This window comes from Prorops nasuta, unplaced genomic scaffold (genome assembly GCF_024137725.1).
Source record: "Prorops nasuta isolate Cenicafe-Biocafe unplaced genomic scaffold, Cenicafe_Pnas_1.2 PNAS00424, whole genome shotgun sequence".
Lineage (NCBI taxonomy): Eukaryota > Metazoa > Arthropoda > Insecta > Hymenoptera > Bethylidae > Prorops > Prorops nasuta.
The window spans coordinates 157-20,469 of record NW_027117220.1 but is presented as its reverse complement, the minus strand read 5'-3'; the positions used below and the strand labels follow the sequence as shown (position 1 = coordinate 20,469).

At 38.5% G+C, this 20,313-nt stretch overlaps 2 protein-coding genes across 4 annotated transcripts; both read left to right on the top strand.

The window, feature by feature from the left end:
- Positions 1-722: 722 nt before the first annotated feature.
- On the top strand, positions 723-2,753 carry LOC136785500 (CCAAT/enhancer-binding protein gamma-like). Of its 3 annotated transcripts, none has more exons than XM_066746549.1 (4): positions 723-957; positions 1,681-1,791; positions 1,849-2,014; positions 2,089-2,753. In XM_066746549.1, the coding sequence occupies exons 2-4, from the start codon at positions 1,681-1,683 to the stop codon at positions 2,190-2,192; spliced, it is 381 nt and encodes a 126-aa protein (XP_066602646.1). In that variant the 5' UTR covers positions 723-957; the 3' UTR covers positions 2,193-2,753. The 3 variants fall into 3 exon arrangements, with proteins under 3 accessions (XP_066602646.1, XP_066602648.1, XP_066602647.1); XM_066746551.1 differs by having other exon boundaries at positions 727-957; positions 1,849-2,005; XM_066746550.1 differs by lacking the exon at positions 723-957 and adding an exon at positions 1,072-1,577.
- Positions 2,754-8,055: 5,302 nt separating this feature from the next.
- On the top strand, positions 8,056-19,714 carry LOC136785501 (guanine nucleotide-binding protein G(s) subunit alpha-like). Its single transcript, XM_066746552.1, has 5 exons — positions 8,056-10,088; positions 12,156-12,228; positions 16,166-16,220; positions 19,432-19,551; positions 19,634-19,714. Exons 1-5 carry the CDS (start codon positions 9,950-9,952, stop codon positions 19,712-19,714), a joined length of 468 nt encoding a protein of 155 aa, XP_066602649.1. The 5' UTR covers positions 8,056-9,949.
- Positions 19,715-20,313: the final 599 nt, after the last annotated feature.

The following is a 20,313-nucleotide window of genomic DNA, read 5'->3' as shown; positions in this document are numbered from 1 at the left end:
CGCGACGATGTATGCAGCCACTGCCCTTCCACGCGCCATTTTCAAATAGTCCCTATGGCCTTTTGAATTTCACTAACTATTCGATAATATTCATTGAGATTTACTTCGCCATTTGTTAAATCGTAATCGATAAAAAATCCCACTGGAACAGATGGCTGAGATGAAATTAGTGATCTTTCAGCTTGATAAATTTAAAACAACCAAAGAATGGATCTACTTTAGATATTACTACGCCCGTTTCAACATGGCCGAAAGTATGGGAAAATCGAGGTTTCTCTTATGACGCAATCAAGCGAGCACGCCCCGTTCGAATGCATTTTCTCCGCCAGGTAGCGCTATCTCCCGGGCACCTGCGGACGACACCTTACTCATCTGGTAATACTCTTTCTACATTTTCATTATTGTACAATAAATGATATTAACGAAACTATTATTTTCTTTTTACTTTGCACCATTCACACTGTTATCAGTTTTATACAGTTTTGTTCTTTCTGTTATAAAAAATTATTCTAAATTTTTCTTCTTTTTTTCAGATTGCTTTAACTTAACACAAGCTTTGATTATTCACAAACCTTTATAAAGAATGACTAATAAATAGGGATAGGTTGTTAATTATAAGTTTATATTAATTGTAATTTAGCGCGAGGTTAGTTGAATTATCGAACGTTGGGCGGCGACAGCTGTAGGAACTGGGAGGCGAAGGACTCGACTGTCTCGACTCATATCATATCGACGTCGACTCCCTGACTCCCTGCACCACCAAAGTCGTTTTATCTGTGGCTGCAGCACATATTGCATCATTCGGCGTCATTTCTGTCCTGCTCGTGCCTGCCCAGACGAATGTGCGGTGACTGCAGTACACATGGCAAAGTGCAATTGGCAAATTGTGTTGTCAAGCCGAAATTTCACATTACGCCCATAAACTCCAGTCGAATAAAGTGACGAATAGCCAAAAAGGTAAGTAATATTTGTGAAATTCTTGCACGGAACCAGTAATAATCCCGTAAAGTTTCCATAGATTGGTCGGCCTCGTATATCATGTGTTCAGAAAACATTGACCATGAGATACGCAAACTTTTCTCATACAATTACGCGTCACGACTTTATCAAAACACGTCAATAGAAACTTGAATGATCCAAGTAACAATCACTCAATAATAACGAAAAACGCACGTTTCTTTCCAAATCTTAATTAGAAATAACGTTGAGCAACTAAATCGTGAAAATTTTTGCATTTAACACCATTTTTTGTCTATTTTCATTTTGCATAAATAATTAAGTAATTCACTTTCTTAGAAATTAGAAAGCAGAGCGCATAACAAATTTGCTTCAACTCAGTAAGATTGTAATTCTTGACGAACATGATTTTAAGAATTTTTATTTTATATTCTTTACTGTTTTGCTTTATATTCGGCTGTTAACATTAGAGTTTAAGTTGCGCGAAGATGTCAGGGACGACTCCTTAACTGTTTCAAGGCTCATTGGGTAAATACATCATTGGCATTGTAGAATCGGAATATACTCGACTGTCGCTCGTAATTTACAAGTGGCCGACCTGCTTCTGTATACGAGTTGGTGTGCGTAGATGTTCATTCGTACAATAATCAGAGCCTTACAATTTCTGTGTAGTTACCGTTTAATTTTAATAACTTATTGAAAATGAATCATATTTTCCTCTAGATGGCCCCAAAAAATAAGGATTCGAATTCTCAAAGCAAAAATAAAAGAAAAAATGTTTCTGAGGAAGACGATGATGAAGATTATAGAAAGAGAAGGGATAGAAATAATCAAGTAAGTTTTTAGACAATATTAAAATTAATTTTCACTCATTAAAACTGGTGATTTCAGGCAGTGAAACGGTCCAGAGTTAAGAGCAAGTTACGTACTCAGCAAACATTAGAACGAGTGAACCAATTGAAAACTGAGAATGAGTTATTAGAGGAGAAGATTAAAATGCTTACAAAAGAGCTTGGTTTTCTGAAGGATCTTTTCCTTGCTCATGCAGGTGATAAAAGTAAACAAAAGAAACAAATTTATCCTTATCTTTCTTCCACAGGTGATGCTTTAATTAATTTTTTTACTTTTAAGGTTCAAGTCAACATTCTATGAATTTTCAAGATATAGATCTCAATGCATTATTAGCCGATGACACTAATAATATAACTCAAGGCAAAAGCAATGGGAAACCATAATTGAAATAATTGTCCATGTATTAGAAATGGACAATATTATTGTTTAAATTATAAAGAAAGATATACTTTGATGTGTTTACTTTCATCAGATGACTGGAAATCTTGGAAAGATTCCAGTCTTTAATTTTATGTTTGTAAGGTGCAGGGAAAAAAATGGTTTTGAGTTCTTGCATACAATTGGAATGGCAAGAACTAGAAGGAATATTCATTCTGATCTAAAGATGAAATAATATCTTGTCAAACTTTAGCTCTTATATAGTAATTTTATAATTATTTTAAAGAGTAATTCATAACTGGAGTTATTGCAAAATAATTTGCTAGATATTGTTATAAAATTTTTTTATTAGCAAACAGGTATTTTTGATATATGTATAAGTGAAATTATGACACGCATTTCATGTTAAATTATAAGTTTGTAGTCTCAAATATTTATGTATATTAAATATTTTGTTATTTAAGTAATTGTAAATATATTTTAATGATGTGCAGATATTAAATGTAAACATATAATAGATATATAGAAAGTTTGTAAACAAGATATATCCAATAAAAACACCTATAATACAATTGTAAAAAATCTAGTGCACATTAATATTAAAAAGTTGAATAAATTCCCATGTAAAATCAAAACTAAGAACACATCAGACTGTTTAAGTTAAAATGACGAGAAAGTAATATATTTCAAAATAACGTAATCTTATAAAGAAATATGATTTTACAAGTAGAAATTTTGCCGGAAAAGGAATATTTCCCACAGAATTATAAGTAGTTTACAAAAGATTACAATACATTTTTTCAGTATCGAAAATCTAATGTTTGCTCTGATTGGCATGTATGGTGTCCCTTAATGCATTTAAAACTACGTTAGAAGGCCCTCTAATACCAATAACTCGCAAGATGGGAAATCGCGAGTTATCATACATTTTTTATTAATAAAACTTTAAATTTTATTGTTCAAAGTTTTTTTAATCTAAAGTGTATGTCAATTCGTGCTTTTTTAGCTTGAGTGAGCTTGAGTTACTGATGGTGAAGGACTCTATAAAGCAGTTCCTAAATGCATCGAGGAACGCCATACATATCGGTTAGTCAGGTTAGTGTATAACAGTGTATAATAGTTCTAGGCTAAAAATGATACGGAGTCAATTTAAATTGATCGAGAATTGGATGGTGGTGGACGCCCGGAAAATCACCGGCGGCACCTGTATGCTTCAATACTATCTGCCGAAAAGACCCGATCGATCCTCGGTCGCCATTCGTACAGACCATGAGTGTCTCTATAATTTACAAGGCCCCTTATAATTTCATGGCATGGATGAGCGACACCATGGCAGCAAAACCCAGACACGTTGTTATGAAATATAGTGCATTGAAGATAAGATAGCTGAAGAAGTTATTGCTTAAAATGGAGGGGCATTATACGGTGTCAAAAATTGTTAGATCGCAAAGTCTAGTAGGGTAAGGGCATTACAGATACGGTCCTGTGCCGTGCGTAGCACGGTGAGCCGTCGCACTGGTGCCACTGGTGGTCCTATCTGGCACTCCCAATGCTATGCGTGTAAAAATCTTGTTGATTAATTGTCTCACCTCCGCTAGGAGCGCTAGCTGTATGTTGGCCCGGTTGGCCCGATTAACCGGCTGCTGTTCCTGCTGTCAGACCCAAACACTGTCAGCTGCTTGTTTCTTCCCTCCATCCCTACAATAATAGTGATGCGCTACTTATAAAAATGTTTGGAATTTCAATGGAATTAAATACTAAAATAAAGTGAATTTCGTTTAAAGATATTTGGTTCTTTTTATAAAAGTGATGAATTGTAGGTGAAAATTTAAACAAAGGAATCAAAATGCCACATTGTATAGCTTTAGGGTGTACATCTGGATACAAATCCAATTCTGAAAGAGTTCACTTTTTTGTTGTGCCTAAGGATCAGAATATAGTGAATTTATGGCAAAAAGCTATACGAAGAAAAGATTTCATCATACGGTCAGGACAGTTTCTTTGTGAAAAACATTTTTCAAATAATGATATATTGTGGAAGCGTGAACTTTTAGATGCTAATGGACAAGTGCTTGGAGTTGTAAGTATTGAATTGAAATGTTTGATTTTCATTCCAACTTTTCAGAAGATATTAAATTTTATTTTAATTACACAAATTATATAAATTTTCAGTCACAATACAAACAACCAAGGTTGCGTAAAGGAGCAATACCCTCGCAGTTCCCATGGACAGAAGCTTTAGAAGTACGATTAATTGACCAACCATCTGAAGATGTATCTTTCGCAGCAGGACCTCATATTGAAGCTATTCCAGTATCAAAGTTTTGTTTTGCTGATTTAATAATTTGCAAAACATTAAAATTACCACCTAAATGGACTAGAAATAGTGTTATTTATGACAATGTGAAAATTGAGACCTTCGTTAGACTAAAATGTATAAAAACTGAAAGCAGTTTTATAACAATCAATTTAAAGGAGCTTATTGTGCAAGAGAACTTAAAAGTAAAAGTTAATGTGCTGTGCAAACCTTTGAATGAAAGTGTTTTAGATAATTATAATAGCTCTGTAAATAGCACTGAGGAAATAGAAGTTAAGTTGAATAATTTGGACTCAACGAAAGTTTGTTCTGGATTATCTGTTGTTAATTCTACACGTGATGTAAATAATTCCACCATCAGCTATATAGATATTGCTGGCACAACACGTCACATAAACTGTGTCTTGCTCCTTGTGAAAACTACTAGTGCCTGTTTCTTCTGTAGAAGATTAAAAAGTACTTTGAGGAAAAGGAAATTTAGATTGATAAAAGGAATAACAAATGAAAGAATACGTTTAATGCTATCCGCAGAAAAACAGACGAAAGTAATTGAGTTAAAAAGAAAAAGGAATTTAGCCCTTAAAGCCAAAAAATATAGTGATGCTCGTATTCTTAAATTAAAAAATGATTTGAAAGAAAATCAGAAAACTATAGCCAAAATGAATAGTCAAACATTGGAAGAGCTATTAAAAAAATCAAATATTGGAAAAAATCAGTCCATTGCTATCAAAGAAATTTTAGCACATGCAAAAGTAAAAAGTAAGAATGGTCAAAAATATTCAGAAGAATGGATGCTCTTGTGCATGCTAATGCATATACGCTCCCCAATGGCATATGACTTCATTAGAAGTAATGAAATATTACCTTTACCATGTGTTCGCACCATTCGAAGGTAAACACAATATTGTATAAAATTATTAATTTTTAGTATAAGGTATAAATGGTAATAATATATATTTTTTTAGATATTTATCAATAATCAATACTAGATGTGATTTTGATTTAAATTTCTTTGAATTATTTAAAAAATATTTCCAAGAAAAAGATGATATGGAGCGCATTGGGGTTATTTTATTTGATGAAATTGTAACAAAAGAGAGTATTTCAGTAGATTCAGTCAAGTTAACTTGTAAAGGCCTCATTGATTTTAGTGATGAGGGACTACAATCAAATAATATAATAGAAAAAGCTAATCATGGACTAGTTTTAATCTTTCAATCACTTTATACAAAATACACGCAGCCTTTTGCAGTTTTTACTTCTAAAAGTCCAGTTACAGGGACAAATTTAGCCATCATAATAATGAAGGCAATAACATTGTTGGAAAAAGCTGGCGCTCGTGTATATGGAATCATAAGTGGTGGTGGCTCATCAAACAGAAAGCTGTGGAAACAGCTAGGTGTTTCTGGACATATTGGGAATCTAAAAAATTTTTTCCAACATCCCACAGAAAAAAGAAAAGTATATGTTTTCTCGGATGCACCTCATTTAATTAAAACAATTCGAAATCGTTTATATAATAACCGAACACTACAGGTAAGAAGTAATCCATCTTAAAATGCTTTATGTTAAATAATATTTGTTGTCTAACTATAAATCAGTTTTTTCCCTCAATAATGTACTTATAGATGAATCCTGCTCAACAACCAATTAAATGGGAATACTTTGAAGGCTTGTACAATAAAGAAAAAAATTTGTTACTTGAAAATAAAATATGCCCAAAAATTAGCAAAAACCATATAATTTTAAATAGTTCATCGAAAATGAGAGTTAGACTGGCTGTTCAGGTAAAAATTATAAATTATTTGATACATAAGTTAATCTATTTTTTGTTAGTTTATATATATATATATATAATTAAGTATCCATTTATTTTAGATTTTTAGTAAATCTGTAGCTAAAGGTCTAAGGTTTTATAAAAAATATTATCCGAAGGAATTCGCAGATTGTGAATCAACAGCAACTTTCTGTGAATGGATAAACGATGTCTTCGATGGATTAAATCGGAAGGATGATGGTTTGACACGTCATTGCACTAATTTTAAGGTAAAATTGCAGATTGTATTTCATCTGATAATTTTAACCAATTTATTTAATGATCTGTAATTTGTTCATTTATTAATTCATTTCACTTAAAACTTATATAATTAATCTTCAATATTATTTTCTATATTAAAATACTCACAGATTTTAGTAGTGAATATTTTGTATATTACAGATGAATGTTAATTCCATATTTAACAGAAATAAATAACATTTTTTAGAATATTAACTTACAGTAAACATTAGACTAATTACTTTTTCCATGCATATGTTTATTTTCATGTGACATTATATGTGTTAACATGCGATAACAATAACTAATAAATCTTTGTAGGTTCTAGAAGATGCGCTGGAACAACTAGATGAATGGGAGAGAAAATTTCAGAGATCTGAAATTTCTCAAAATTCCTTTTTGACTCGTCAAACTGCTGAAAGACTGAGGATAACTTTAAAATCAACAATGGATATTGTTTGCTATTTAACTGAAGAATGCAAATTTGCTAATGTTTTAACTGGACGACTCAATCAAGATCCACTTGAGGTTTGTCACAAACATATGTTTAACGATCATAATTGAATATATTATATTTGAATTGGCAGACTAATATGATTTTCAGCAAATTTACAGGATATCTTAATTTTTAAGCATATTTTTTTTATAAGAATTCGGCCTGAGTTATGAATATATTTATAGTTCATAGAAAATACGAGTTACTATAAGTGTAATATATATCTATATATGTATATATATAAATATTAATAAATTACAATCATAAGTAAAGAAATATATTTGCGAACATAAGTATATTATTAATAATGTTTATTTTCTTTTTCCTTCTTTCATTGAATTTCACTTTATATCATTAGATATATACGTATGCTCATTCCAGATTTTGTTTGGCATGATACGCAATGCAGGAAGATCGAATGACCATTCAGCCATTTCAGTCTTCCTCCAAGTGTATAAAATCCTACCTACATACAGCATCCTTAAACCTCCTGCCTATAGAAACTGAAAGACTAACTTTTCCTTGCAGTGATTATGCAGAAGAAATAGTTTTGAATATTATTTATGTTTATTTACAATTCCGAATGCGTCAGTTTGTTATACAAAATAATAGGGATCAATTAAAAATAAACAAATTACAACAAAACAAAAGTGCATATGCAAATTTGAAACTTATTAACTTATTTCTATATATAATTTTGATATGAGCTTTATTAAACGAATTTGTATATTTAAAAAATAACATTAAATGACTGATTATAATCATATTCAATCATTTAATTTATATAGCTATTTTTAATTTACCTCCAACTTTAAAATCTTTAAATGAGACAGCTGAAAGCATATATACACACACATATATATATATACATATATATATATATATATATATATTTGTGTGTGTGTATACTATGTATATCAGAGGGCAAAGATACTACCAACGCCCCTAGCGGATGAAGACCGTAAAGCGGTTACGGATAATACGAAGTGCCAGAGGCCTGGTCCTAGCAGACGACATGTTGGCTGCAGGGAGTACCTCGTCTCGGACGTTTCAGCCGCGAGTTTTCTCCGGGATTTTTAAGTGAGGAGATCACGAGCGGAGTTCGCGTTAACGAGGTGGCGAAAGGACCTAAGAGGAAGACCTCTCGGTGGTTACGTGCGAGGGGTCGGCGAGGGTTGTTCCCTGTGCTTGTGTCGTGGTGTCTTCTGTGGTCGTCAAGGAGGAGTACGAAAGGGGGGGGGGGGTTTGCTAAGAGTCAGCGGGCCAGGGGGCCGGACGAGCCCCCGAAAAAGCTGAGGAAGCTTAAAAAAATCACGAATTAACCAAAAACAACCTGCTCGTCCTCGTGTCGGCTGGTAACTAACAGAGCGCTTATGTGTGCGTGTGTGTACATGTGTGTCAGGGATTCGAGAAGTGCAGAAGAGAACGAGCCGATTCTCACCAGGGAAAAGGCCGATTGATTAATTGAGGGTAATCGAGGAAAGGTTCCTCGATAATTCGTGCGTATTATAATAAAAACAAAGACTGGAAGTGAAAAAGGCGCAACAATTGTTATAACAGGAACATCCAAGAATCGAACGTAGTAGAATATAGAATAGGAAAGGGGAGTGAGCCATTGACGTGTCTGAATTTTCCTGAGTACCGGTGCGCCGGCTATATGCTAACAGAGGAAAAATTACATGATTACCATTTGAAATTAAAAAATTGACAAACCAAAATTAGTTAAGTTCTCCATGCGATTGGTCATCGTCAAAATTACTGTGCAAGCTGATTCTCTCCACGACAGCTAGCAAACATTCAACCTCTTCCGTTATCGTTCACCGTTTCATCAGTCGGCCGATCACCAGGAGACAAGTACACCTCTCCGAGTACAAATTGCTTTCGAACGATTTAACATCCAAGAAAAAACCATCCCAACCTCGGTACTTTGCCGGTTCGTTCCAAAACTCTCCGAGCAGCCAAACACTAGTTCTTCCACTCTCTAGTTGCTCGCCTCTCCCTCCCTCTCACTCTCTCTCTCTCTCTATTTCTCTCTCTCTCTCCCTCTCTCTCTCTCTCTCTCTCTCTCTCACTGGATCAGCAGTAAGCAAAAAGAGCTAGGAAAATCTCGAGGTTACAAAGACGAGTGAAAAGATAGATTTTCGGAGGAGCCGGAAATCAGTTGGATTAAAAGGTTTAGTTATGACTTTAGAACCGGGATCGAGTAAAGGAGGAAGAAGAAGGCGTGAGGAGATCGCGTGAATGCGAAGGAGAGGAGAAACAGAGAGGAAGTTAACTTATAGAGAGAGAGAGAGAGAGAGAGAGAGGAGGGGAGACAGAATCAGACGACGGAGGAGGAGGAACGAGGACGGAAGGTCACGGCGATTGCTACTCCAGTGGGAGAGAGGGAGAGAGAGAGAGAGGGTGCGAGAGAGAGAAAGAAAGAGAGAGGGAGAAGAAGAATTCTGGCGACGGTGGAAAGTGAGATAGAGCGAGCTAGAGAGAGAGGGAAAGAGAAGGAGAGAGTAAGAAGAGCTAAAGAGGGGGTAGTAGTGGAACGGAACGGTAAGAGGAGAGGGGGAAACGCGAGGCGCCGCTAGGGTCTCGCACAGAGAGACGGCAGAAACACGGGAACGGAACGAGGGAACTTGCGGAAAGGGAGCGTCTCTGTAGGAGCCGCGGGAGAGGGTGTGTTTTTCGAACGACATCTCCAAAGACGACGGGGATAAAGAAGGAAAGTGGCGATTGGCGCGCGGTCGCCGAGGCTGCTGCGCGAGCGACGACCGGCAGTGATCATCGTCGGCGTTGTCGCGATTCGATTCAGCAGCAGGAGTCGAGGGACGTGGAAACGGCCGAGAAGGTGGAAGGGAAGAAGGACGAGGGCGAGCCGCGAGTGTCACTGTCGTGGTGTGTCATGGGGTGTTTCGGCAGCCAGAGCAGCAAGACCGGCCAGGATGACAGCAAGACACAGAAGAGGCGCTCTGATGCCATTACCAGGCAATTGCAGAAGGACAAGCAGGTTTATCGGGCTACTCACAGGCTCCTTTTGCTCGGTAGGTTGTTTGCTTTTCTTTCTCCTTCTCTTTCATATACATACTAGTGTATATACCTCTCTCTTTCCATCCTTCTTTCTCTCCTTTTCTCACACACGCACACTGTCTCTAGTTCTTATTCGCTCTTTCTCGCCTTGTCAACGCCATCTTCCAGCCGCCGATAAAGGGACATGTGCTCACTCCGCTTTTCCATCCCACGTTCCTTCCTTCCTTCACACAATTGGAAGCGCGTGACTGACTAAAGCTTGTTATGCGTCAAACTTACTCTCCGAGTATTATTAGAACACGCTCCGTCTCTCTCTTTCTATTCTCTCTCTCTCTCTCTCTCTCTCTCGGTAACCTCTATTCGTTGTTTGTAGAATGATACCGTCCGATGGAAAACCAGACTGTTCTCTCGCGAATCTCATTAGGAATGACCAACCGTAAGTCGTCCCTTGTCGGTTTTTTCGGCAATATTAGTTTCCGTGACACGGAAGTGCTACCTCCGTGACGACACGAGTGAAATTGATACGATAAACGAAAGAAGAGATACCTTGAGTATATATACTATTAGAATTTCGTATAATGCAAAAGTGCAGTGAACAACAGTGTCGCGATTCGAAAATAGCAGAGGGAAGAAATATGTATATTTGTGAAAAGTTTTGGTTGTTTGGTTGGGGCTGGAGAGGGGGAAGAGGCAGTGAAGCGGGATCGCGCGTGTACGGTTATGTTTGAAAATCGAGTGTGTTGTAAATACGGGCTTTGGCCGTACCGTCACGCTGCCTGTGCTTCTCCAACTATGACGAAGATCTTGCCAGTTTTGGATATAAAGAGCGTTTTGCGGAGGACAAGCCGAACATTATCGTGATGTTCACCGGTGTGTAATTCAATTTTATCGATTATCGCACGAGCTGGTACCCACGAGTATCCATCAACAGCTCTCTTTCTCTCTCTCTCCCTCTACGCTGTCTACTATCTCCCTCTCTAAGTGTCTGTTACTAAAAATTTACTCCTTACATCAGTCCCTATTTTTCTCTCTCTTCTATCGTCTTTTAAGCAACCTTTGTCCAATCACCGGAGCAACATATTTAGACAAGGCAACCGGACTACTTAACTTACCACTATATAAGACACTTTGGACGAACAACGGCAGCTCGTTCGGTATTACCTCAGCACTCCATATTTATGTAGGTCATTGTTCTAATTCGTTTCGTTGTGTTGCGTATTAGACCGGTATCCGTAAAACAGAGGCTTTACCACATTCTTAACCTAACCTCAACTTCTCTGCTAGGAAGTTCCCGCCATTTTTCCAATTGATTGTCATCGTTCTAATAGCGTTCCTACGAAATTGTATGGACAACTTTAAGATTTTTTTCTTAAGGAAAATAGAAATATTTACGTTTTCAACCTCATTCAAGGAATTTAACGCGTAACAATAAGCTAGCTGTGCTAATGAACACATAAACAGTTCTTATTCTATTAGGAGAATATTTTCCTGCTTTTATTTTTCTTCCATTTATTCTTATTATCTGACACTATTTTTTTGTATCTCCTTCCATTCATTTAACCAGCATAAAACTCATTTGAAAAAATCAACTTTTCGTCAGAAAATAATCGATCAATTTGTTTTGTTTATGATGTAATACGTCGGAAAATTAATAAGGCATATCCAGAAATTTTATCGCGTCTGGCACGGATGGTAAGTGACAGCTGTACAAACTGTCGCTACTTTTTTCCATCCACGAAAGATCAGCAACCTTGCAAAACCTGAGTTATTCTCAAAACAAACGACATTTTTCCATCGAGTCCCACCATTTCATTCAGGACTCCATGATACCCAACCGAACGATGATTAAACGATGTGCGAACAGTGATGCCAGAATTGAACATTTTTGCAGCAAAAGCACTATATGTCCTTACGTAAATATACGTTTATGTGTGTGTATCCTCTCCACTCATCTGTTTGTGCAAAAAGGTCCCATTCTAGCATCACTGTGGGCGATACAATAAATTATATAAACCATGTTAAAAATGGTGTGGTAATCGATTTGGAAGAAAAAATTGACGGTTGAATGGAATTTGTTTCAGGGGCTGGTGAATCGGGAAAAAGCACGATCGTCAAACAGATGAGGATACTGCACGTTAACGGCTTCAGCGAATCGTAAGATTATTTCCTTTATTTACAATTGCTTAACCATGCCGAATTATATTCGCAAAGATAATTAAATTTTAAAGTTGTAGTTTACGAACTTACTGTGTATAAGATAGTATAGTGCCTCGGCAGAAGTAATGTGTTTTTTATGTGTTTACCGTCGAGATACTTTAAAACCATGCGTCCTGCGGAAAAATCTGTATCTCGATTCAAATTGTTGTAGCGATCTAGATAGTGGAAGAATGACCAACAATTGTACTCTATTGTTAGAGTTTTCAACTAGCATGCTTAAAACTCTCATATTATTATTATTATTGTTATAAACTTTTCATCAAATAAAATAGCAATCTTACTCGTTTTGCAAGAGTAATTGAACCTTTTACCAATTGAAATGTAAAACAAAATATTCGTCTAGACGCATTATCAGTTGAGATTGGAGAGCGATGAAAAGGTGTAAATTATTTTAATTTGTTTATCGTATGGTTAAATAGATTCTCGGCATCTCATTGGTCTACTTCGACGTTTGAGAAAACAAAATGCTTCGTCTACATATATAAATATATATATATAGTGTCCGATCGCTTTTTTAAATACACACTCGCCAGTGATGATTCATCCTGTGAACCATCAAGCTGCATCAACAACGCATCACCAAGCCGCTTGCAAATTAGATACCGTTCTATTATTTTATTACTGTCGTTATTCAACCTTATTGACAATCCATAGCGATTGAAAAACAGCAGCGTATCAACCTAATTAACAAAGCAGGCTGGAGACTCCAATCGAGAATCATGCTAATCGGTCCCGGCTGGATTTTCAAAAGTCAGTTTCTTCGTGAAGCTTCGTAATCGTACCGTGCGGCTTTATTAATCGCGTCGGCTGCTGGCTTTACGGATGAAATTCTGGTAGAGGAAAAGAACGGGAGCGCGTGGAGCGGATAAAAATTGTACCTGAAAAATCAGAAGCGACTAGATAGCACGACAATGACGTGTAAACAAATGAGCCGGCTTGCGTGTCGTAAATTCTGCGTCTGCCTCGGCTGCTGATAAAAGATATCCGAAAGGCGCCTTTATTGCTACATTTCGCCGTAATATCTCCCTCCCCCCCTTCTCTCCCCCTCTCTATATTCCTACCCCCTCCCACTCTCTTACTGAATCGTTAAGCGGCTATAGAAGCTAATAGACACACTAAGATAAATGTGTCGCCTTTTTCCCTGAATCGGATAGAAAAAAAAAACAAACAAAAAACAAACCTTGAACGAGTTAAGAGACGCGTTTCAGGAATGTCCGCGGAACCTTCCAGCGAGGTAAATAAACGCGTACTAGCGAAATTTCGTTAACGTATTTTTTGGTATATACTTGCGTATAGAAGAAATAGTTTAGAAATGATTATCTCTTGGCACAAAATCTCGCGAGTTTCGTGTTTTTTGTTTTTATTGAATGACGGGAGGTTAACGATAAAAGATCTTTATTTCTAATACATTTCACTTTGATTCTCTCTCTCTCTCTCTCTCTCTCTCTTACTAAATCGTTAAGCGACAATAGATGTTAATAGAAACATTAAGATAAATCTGTGGTCTTTTTGTCTTAATCGAGCAGAAGAAAAGAAAAACAAACGTTCAATGACTCAAGAGACGCGTTTCAGGAACATTCGCGGAACCTTCCAGCGAGGTAAATACACGCGCGCACGCGAAATGTTCGTTAACATATTTTTGGCTATTCCTTGGGCGAAACAAAGATTGTAGCGGTGATCTTGTCGAAGCAGAAAATCTCGCGAATCTCGTGTTATTTGTTTTCATTGAACGATGATGGGAAGCTACTGAGAAAGATGTCCAAAAGACATCTTTATTGATACTTTTCGGTGTATAATTCCTTCTTTCTCTTCGACCGAATCGTAAAGCATTCAAGAAAGTCATAGAGAAGCTGATTTAAACGCATTGATATTTCCCTGAATCGAGAGGAGAAAAAACAAAAGCAAATTCTGAACGTTCCAAAAGACGTGTTTCAGGAACGTTCGCGGAACGTTCCTGCGAGGTAAACACACATGCGCGCTCGTATAACGTCAATTAATTATTTTTGGTTACATTTGGGCAGAACAAAAATTTATCTCGATTAAAAGGGTCATTCACTGAAGAAATTGGAAAAATTGTTTTTTTTTCTTCTTTTATAGTTTTAATATGATATATTCTTCTCTTCATGAGTATTGTAAACAACAAGTCCGACTGTCAAATATTTCAAATTAATGGAGTTATGGCTACTCGAATAACAACGTTTTAACCGTTAGAGTATATATAAGAAGTCACTGATTGGGAACCATTTTCCTTTGAATATTTTCTTGCAAAAGGTTGTAGATGGTTTTGAGGGAGATTTTACTCCGACTATCTTAAAGTTTAATTTGCTTGCAATACAATTGCACGAAAGCACAAGTAGACGCAGTAAATGTGTTTGTTGAAATAACTATTCGTTGATAATAAAAAAGAGGCATTAATTTTTTTGTTATAAGATACATTTATTTTCCAAAATATTGCAAATTTCAAAAACTCATTTTTATACATTTTCGTACATCAACGTAATAAAATAATGTTAAATTTATTGCCTATTTTGTTTATTTTAGAGGTGTAACTCATAAAGGAGAAATATCCTATACAGTTTTGATAATGGAGGGCGGTTCGGTAGTAGAAAATTTAGCTTAAATTTTTCAATGAAAAAATTGTTCTTTTGCTTTTACTTAAACATGTACTCATAGTTTACGCTAAAACGCGTTTGTTTATTTTGTTAATAAAAAATGTTTAACACCAAATATTATTTTAAGCATCCAGAGTGTATTATCCCCTCGGGAACAAAAGAATTTCTGGAATTCCGGTGAACCGCTGTTATTGTTTCAATCGGTAATTCGCAAAAAACAATATGGCGTCGTGTGTTTGAAACGCTCGGCATTTCAGCTGGTCGATCGTTGGCAGTTTCCGTATCTCGGCGGATCGCAAAAACAAAACTGGTCGCTTATTCGCATTCTCGCCTTTTTTTGTAACCATCCACACCTTAGACTTTACGCCGATAGATTATTCTGAATATCAATATTAATCACGCGACTCGATACGCTCGTCGAAGAACAACACCGATCCAGTGTATTGCGCAATGTCCAATTTATTCTCCCGACTCCGTAGAATTTTTCCCCGACGCCGGATTCCTGGCGATCCAGCCAAGGATCCAGGATGCAGAAATATCGCGCAGTTGCGCGGCTGATCGGAGGAAAAAAAATCCCGTCCGTACGCGAGAATTGTTGATCCTCGGCTGAAAACGTAGGTTGGTAATTGAAACGGCATGCTAAATTGGTTAGTCATGTTTGCTGCACATGGTGTAAACTTGATGGAAGAAATTGCACGTCGAATGGACAGTGCGCGACGAACGGTAGCATTTTGCCCGAGCGTCAGTCAATCTGACCGGAATATCAACGTGAAAAAATGCTAACTAGATAAAGATAACGCGTAGCCTCGGCACAAACTCCGACACGGCGCTCCTATTACGGGAGCTCAGCGATTCGCCCCCCCCCCCCCGTCTCCCCAGACTCCCATACTGCCCCGAAAATTCCCGCCGCCGCCTCCGAAGCAACGCCACGGGAAAACCACAATGGCCCGCGACACATCGCTGATAAGCCGGATGCGGGTATTTTTAGCGATCCGACAGGTGCGAATCCCCAAAAATAACTCGCGTTCCACCGAGTCCTGCCAGAATATGATTTTGTCCCGGTTTTATAATCCATTACGACACACCCGGCACTCCGCATTCTCTCCCCCTCTCGTCCCTGCCATCTTCTTGCCAAGTTCCGACGTTAATTTCATCAATTAAGCGACCATTAGCTCTACGTCCACCGCCGACTCGTAATTCAATGTTAATTGTAACGGAAATGCAACATGGATGGACTGAAATCTGCTTTTTTCTTGTTACAGGGAGAAGCGGCAAAAAATCGAGGACATCAAGAAGAACATCAGGGACGCGATACTGGTAAGTTTATAAGAATCAAGCGACGACTCTAACTCGAACGTTTATTCCACTCGCTTCACCGAGTTTCGCGTGGATCCCGTTCTCCTCACTTTTGATTTAAGACCGCTTCCTTTACTGCTCAGCAATTTATATATACTGTATACACTGCTAATTTTTCTCTCTCCCTCGCGCATTTCGCATTATCAACATGATTTAACTCCATCTCTAATTTTATAATTGCACCTCGTTAAATCCTGCCAAACGGCTCGTAAACGGCGCTTCTTATAATTCTCCCCCCTCCCTCACCCTCTAACCCAAAAATCGGTTAATAAATCAACCGAGCCTCTCGAAGGAGTCGCATGCGCGCTTTCTGCTTTTTTAAATCGCGCTTATTTTAGGTTCAAGTGATTAAAAGCTCGTCGCGCAACTTTATTGAACGTTCGATTAATTATTTAAGGATAAGAAACGATACAACTATATATATCGGCGCTGTGTTGGAAAAGTTTCAGTAATGCAAGGCGCCATGTTAGTTCTTGAGTTGCGCCTTGCACTCGCCTACAAAAATCTGCCAGGAGAGAAGAATCGCATGCCAAGTTTATAAATTCCCTCCAAACAGCTCGAGATATATCTAGCAATGACAAGAACTATTTTCACCGGATTTTTCTTAATAATATTTCGTAAATGGAAGTGTGCTGGGTACCTCAACAATATCAATGTTGCAGCGATGCATCAAGAATTTTGCTAAAAGATATCTGTCATGCACTTTGTAATATTTTAGCGATGCACTGAAATATTGATGCTGCGTTAGGGGGAAACCCCCACCCCCCCTCCCCTCGGCAAAGCTCAAGATTCCCGGATCTCGCGTCGGTTGTAAACAGAGTTTTCTTGGTAGCCAAACGTTCCTTTGGGATTGTTTACATCGTATTCCGAGATTCTTTCAATTAGGCCTAATCGCCTTTGTACTATGCTATTGATCGCAGATTTCGCGGAATCTTGAATCCACAATGGATGAGAGATGGTTCTTGCCGGGATTCTGCTGGAATTCGATCAAATATAGCATTACAGTCGATTCATCGTTCGACTTTCTGTTTACATACCGAATACGATAGTTTGCGTGTTAGATTACGCGCGCGTGTGTGTATAGCGTCGTTCCTAGCTTGCGTGTGCCATCATGCGTATGACCTTGCAAAAGAGGCAGGCACTTCCATGTGTCGCGTGAATATAAATAACGCATATTCGAGACTAGCCGATGAATCCTATTAAATTTTCCTAAATAAACATTCCAGTGGGCGGAGCTTCCCGACACAGGCCTCACATTGCGGAACTAACCTATTTCGTCAAAAACATTTCCCGCGCACGGAAATCCCAGCTTTTTGTCACGATATAAACACTATTTTTTAAGCATTACAACGGAATAATACCAAGGGAATTCCACATTATGCAAATATCCTTCTCGCTCTCGTTTTATTTTCCAGTTTGCCGGATTCTTCGAAACTCTGCACGATTTCCATTTGCTCTTCCCGCGCTGTGCACGTCCGCGTTGGTCTCCGCGAAAATCACAATTCTGACCAATCCTTTCGGATTACCTTGGGAAGGAAATGAAGTTGCTGACGGACAGTATTGTTGTACAGTAGTTTGTATCGATTGCCCGGACGATAACGCGTGATATATGGGTTATTTCGTGATACGTCGGAAACCGTCCTGTACAGAAGCGAGTCGATTGGAATTTCCGAGAACGTACTGGCTACGTCCTCCGAACGTTCGAGGGACATAATTACGTTTATAAAAATTCGACGTCCAATTATACGCGTTGTTGATGTATCAATTATGAATGCGATGAAACTATATCGTTGCTTCCGTTAAATTCAATTAAGCATAAACTCTGGGACAGAATTGGCTGTCGATATTGTCCAATCACGAATAATCATAAATCTCTTTGTGTTCGATCTCGGATTATTCCGAGAATTTCAGCCACCGAAATTTCTTCGCATTCCTGCTAATCTCTGTTTACCATCGCCTCACTTTTTCTCCTCCCGGTGAATTCTTTCTATACAGTTTGCTTCGCGAGACTTTTGGATAAAAATGGACGCAGGCGTATTGTGTATCAATCCAGGAATGGATTATATCGTTTCGCGGAAGACGGAGTCGCTTCGTGCCAAGGCGAGGATAGATCGGCTATTGAAAAATCGATTCCACGACGGTTGATCGAAGAAATTGACTGGTTCTCCTCTGCCCTTGAGTTTTTTTTGTCGCTCTCGACTGGATAAAGCAAAAAAGCGCTTCCTGCACTTCTGAAGGCTCGCTTGGCTCACGCAGTTGGCTGATGCGATCAGTACCGATCGAGCATAAATATTATAATGCAATAATAATAATATTACCATTGGAAAATATATAGGTCGACGCGACTCTGATTTTCCCCTAGCAAATCCCCCACCACCGCTTCTTCCTCTCCTAACTCAATTTTAATTTCGGTTTAGCCCCACCCATCGCGTCTCTTTTCCCACTTTTTCTCATTTCTTACCCCCTCCACTAATTTCAATCATATGGAATTTAGTAGCGCGTGAGAACCTTTCTTCTTTTATTATTGTATAACAGTTGTAGTATACATGATGCGAAGACTGCTTGACCGTTTCAGGTCACGTTGATTTCTATCGCGAATAATTTATATTCGTCGCTCTTTGCCCATTCATGGAGTGCGTGGATGTTTGTAATAAAAGCGCCTTCGGTCTTCGGAGAAGTTGCGCTTTTACCCGAAAATTCCACCGGCCGTCGATTGACACTTTCGTCACGTTCAACGACCAACCATAACATTCGCTTGAAATTCCTTCGCTCTCCGTAGCTCAGCTACTTCCGGTTTCCAAGCCTGTCGAAAAAGTTTTCTCTCCCGCCTTTCCTACCCCCCACCCCCCCCCCCCCCTATCAATCAGAAATATAAAATGTGAAGATCAAACGTTCTTCCAGCCCCCCCCCCCCCCTCCCATCACAGTTATACAGGTCGTTTCAATAATTTAGCCTCCCAAACGCAACAAAGTCGGGGTAAAGTTTCCCATTCTGAAAAATGATATTTACTAGTTGTAATGGATAATGTATACGCAGTCTCGAGTGATCAAGGACAATTATAGTCAGACACCAAGTAGAACATATACAATTGCGTATGAAGACAGAAGCAAAGAGAAGAAAATTCTTAATATTTCAGCGAGATTTTTCAAAACGCATTTTTTCTTGATTTCAGACGATAACGAGTGCGATGAGCACGCTGACGCCCCCAGTGCAACTGGAGGACCCGGCGAATCAAAGCAGAGTCGACTACGTCCTGGATGTTTCGTCCTCTCCAGACTTTGACTATCCCCCGGTAAGTGATTCGATGACCTATATATATAATATGACCCCATCCCCTGTAAACTGTCTCCGAAAAATCGAATATAAACCAGTAGTTAAACCAAACGCGAGCAGAAGACTATTTTTGCGGAAAGAGGTCCAATGTACCGGAAGTGACCACTTCGAGCCAAACGTAAAAACCACCACATCCATATACAATACGCGTTCTACTCGCATCACAAACTATTTCGTCTTTCTTTTCCCAACATTTTATCGTTTAAGCTGACGTTTACTTATTCGGCTCTATAGGTGAAAAAGGGGGAGAGGGGGGAGTTAACGGGTGTGGCTGGATTATTAGCGCGTTGGGAAGGAAAAGCTGGTGCACAGCACGCGTGATGTCGCACTGCGAGCGCGGCAACGCGTGCTAGCTGAGCAAACATTGTAAACAGCGATCATGCCACGCGCAGTGGCTCTCACCTGCGTTGGCGCTGCGGCTTGGAGGGGCGTGGAGGGGGGAGCGATACATCGAAGGGCGGCGGCTTTTATCGGAAACTAATCAGATCGTTAGAAACTTGGAGTGATTCAGCCTCGTGTCGCACGCACGCTCTCGCGCTCCAGTGGTGCTCATTCGCTAGTATCGCACTCCCCCTCCCCCTGTCGCTTAAGCAATCCGACGAGTAGCCTTCGTATTTTTTCCTCTGAAAAATATGAATAATAATGGTAGTAATATTTTTCTCCGCAATTTTCAAAACTTTCAGTCGGAGCCTGTAGTTGGCCGAAATGACTTAGCACGTGG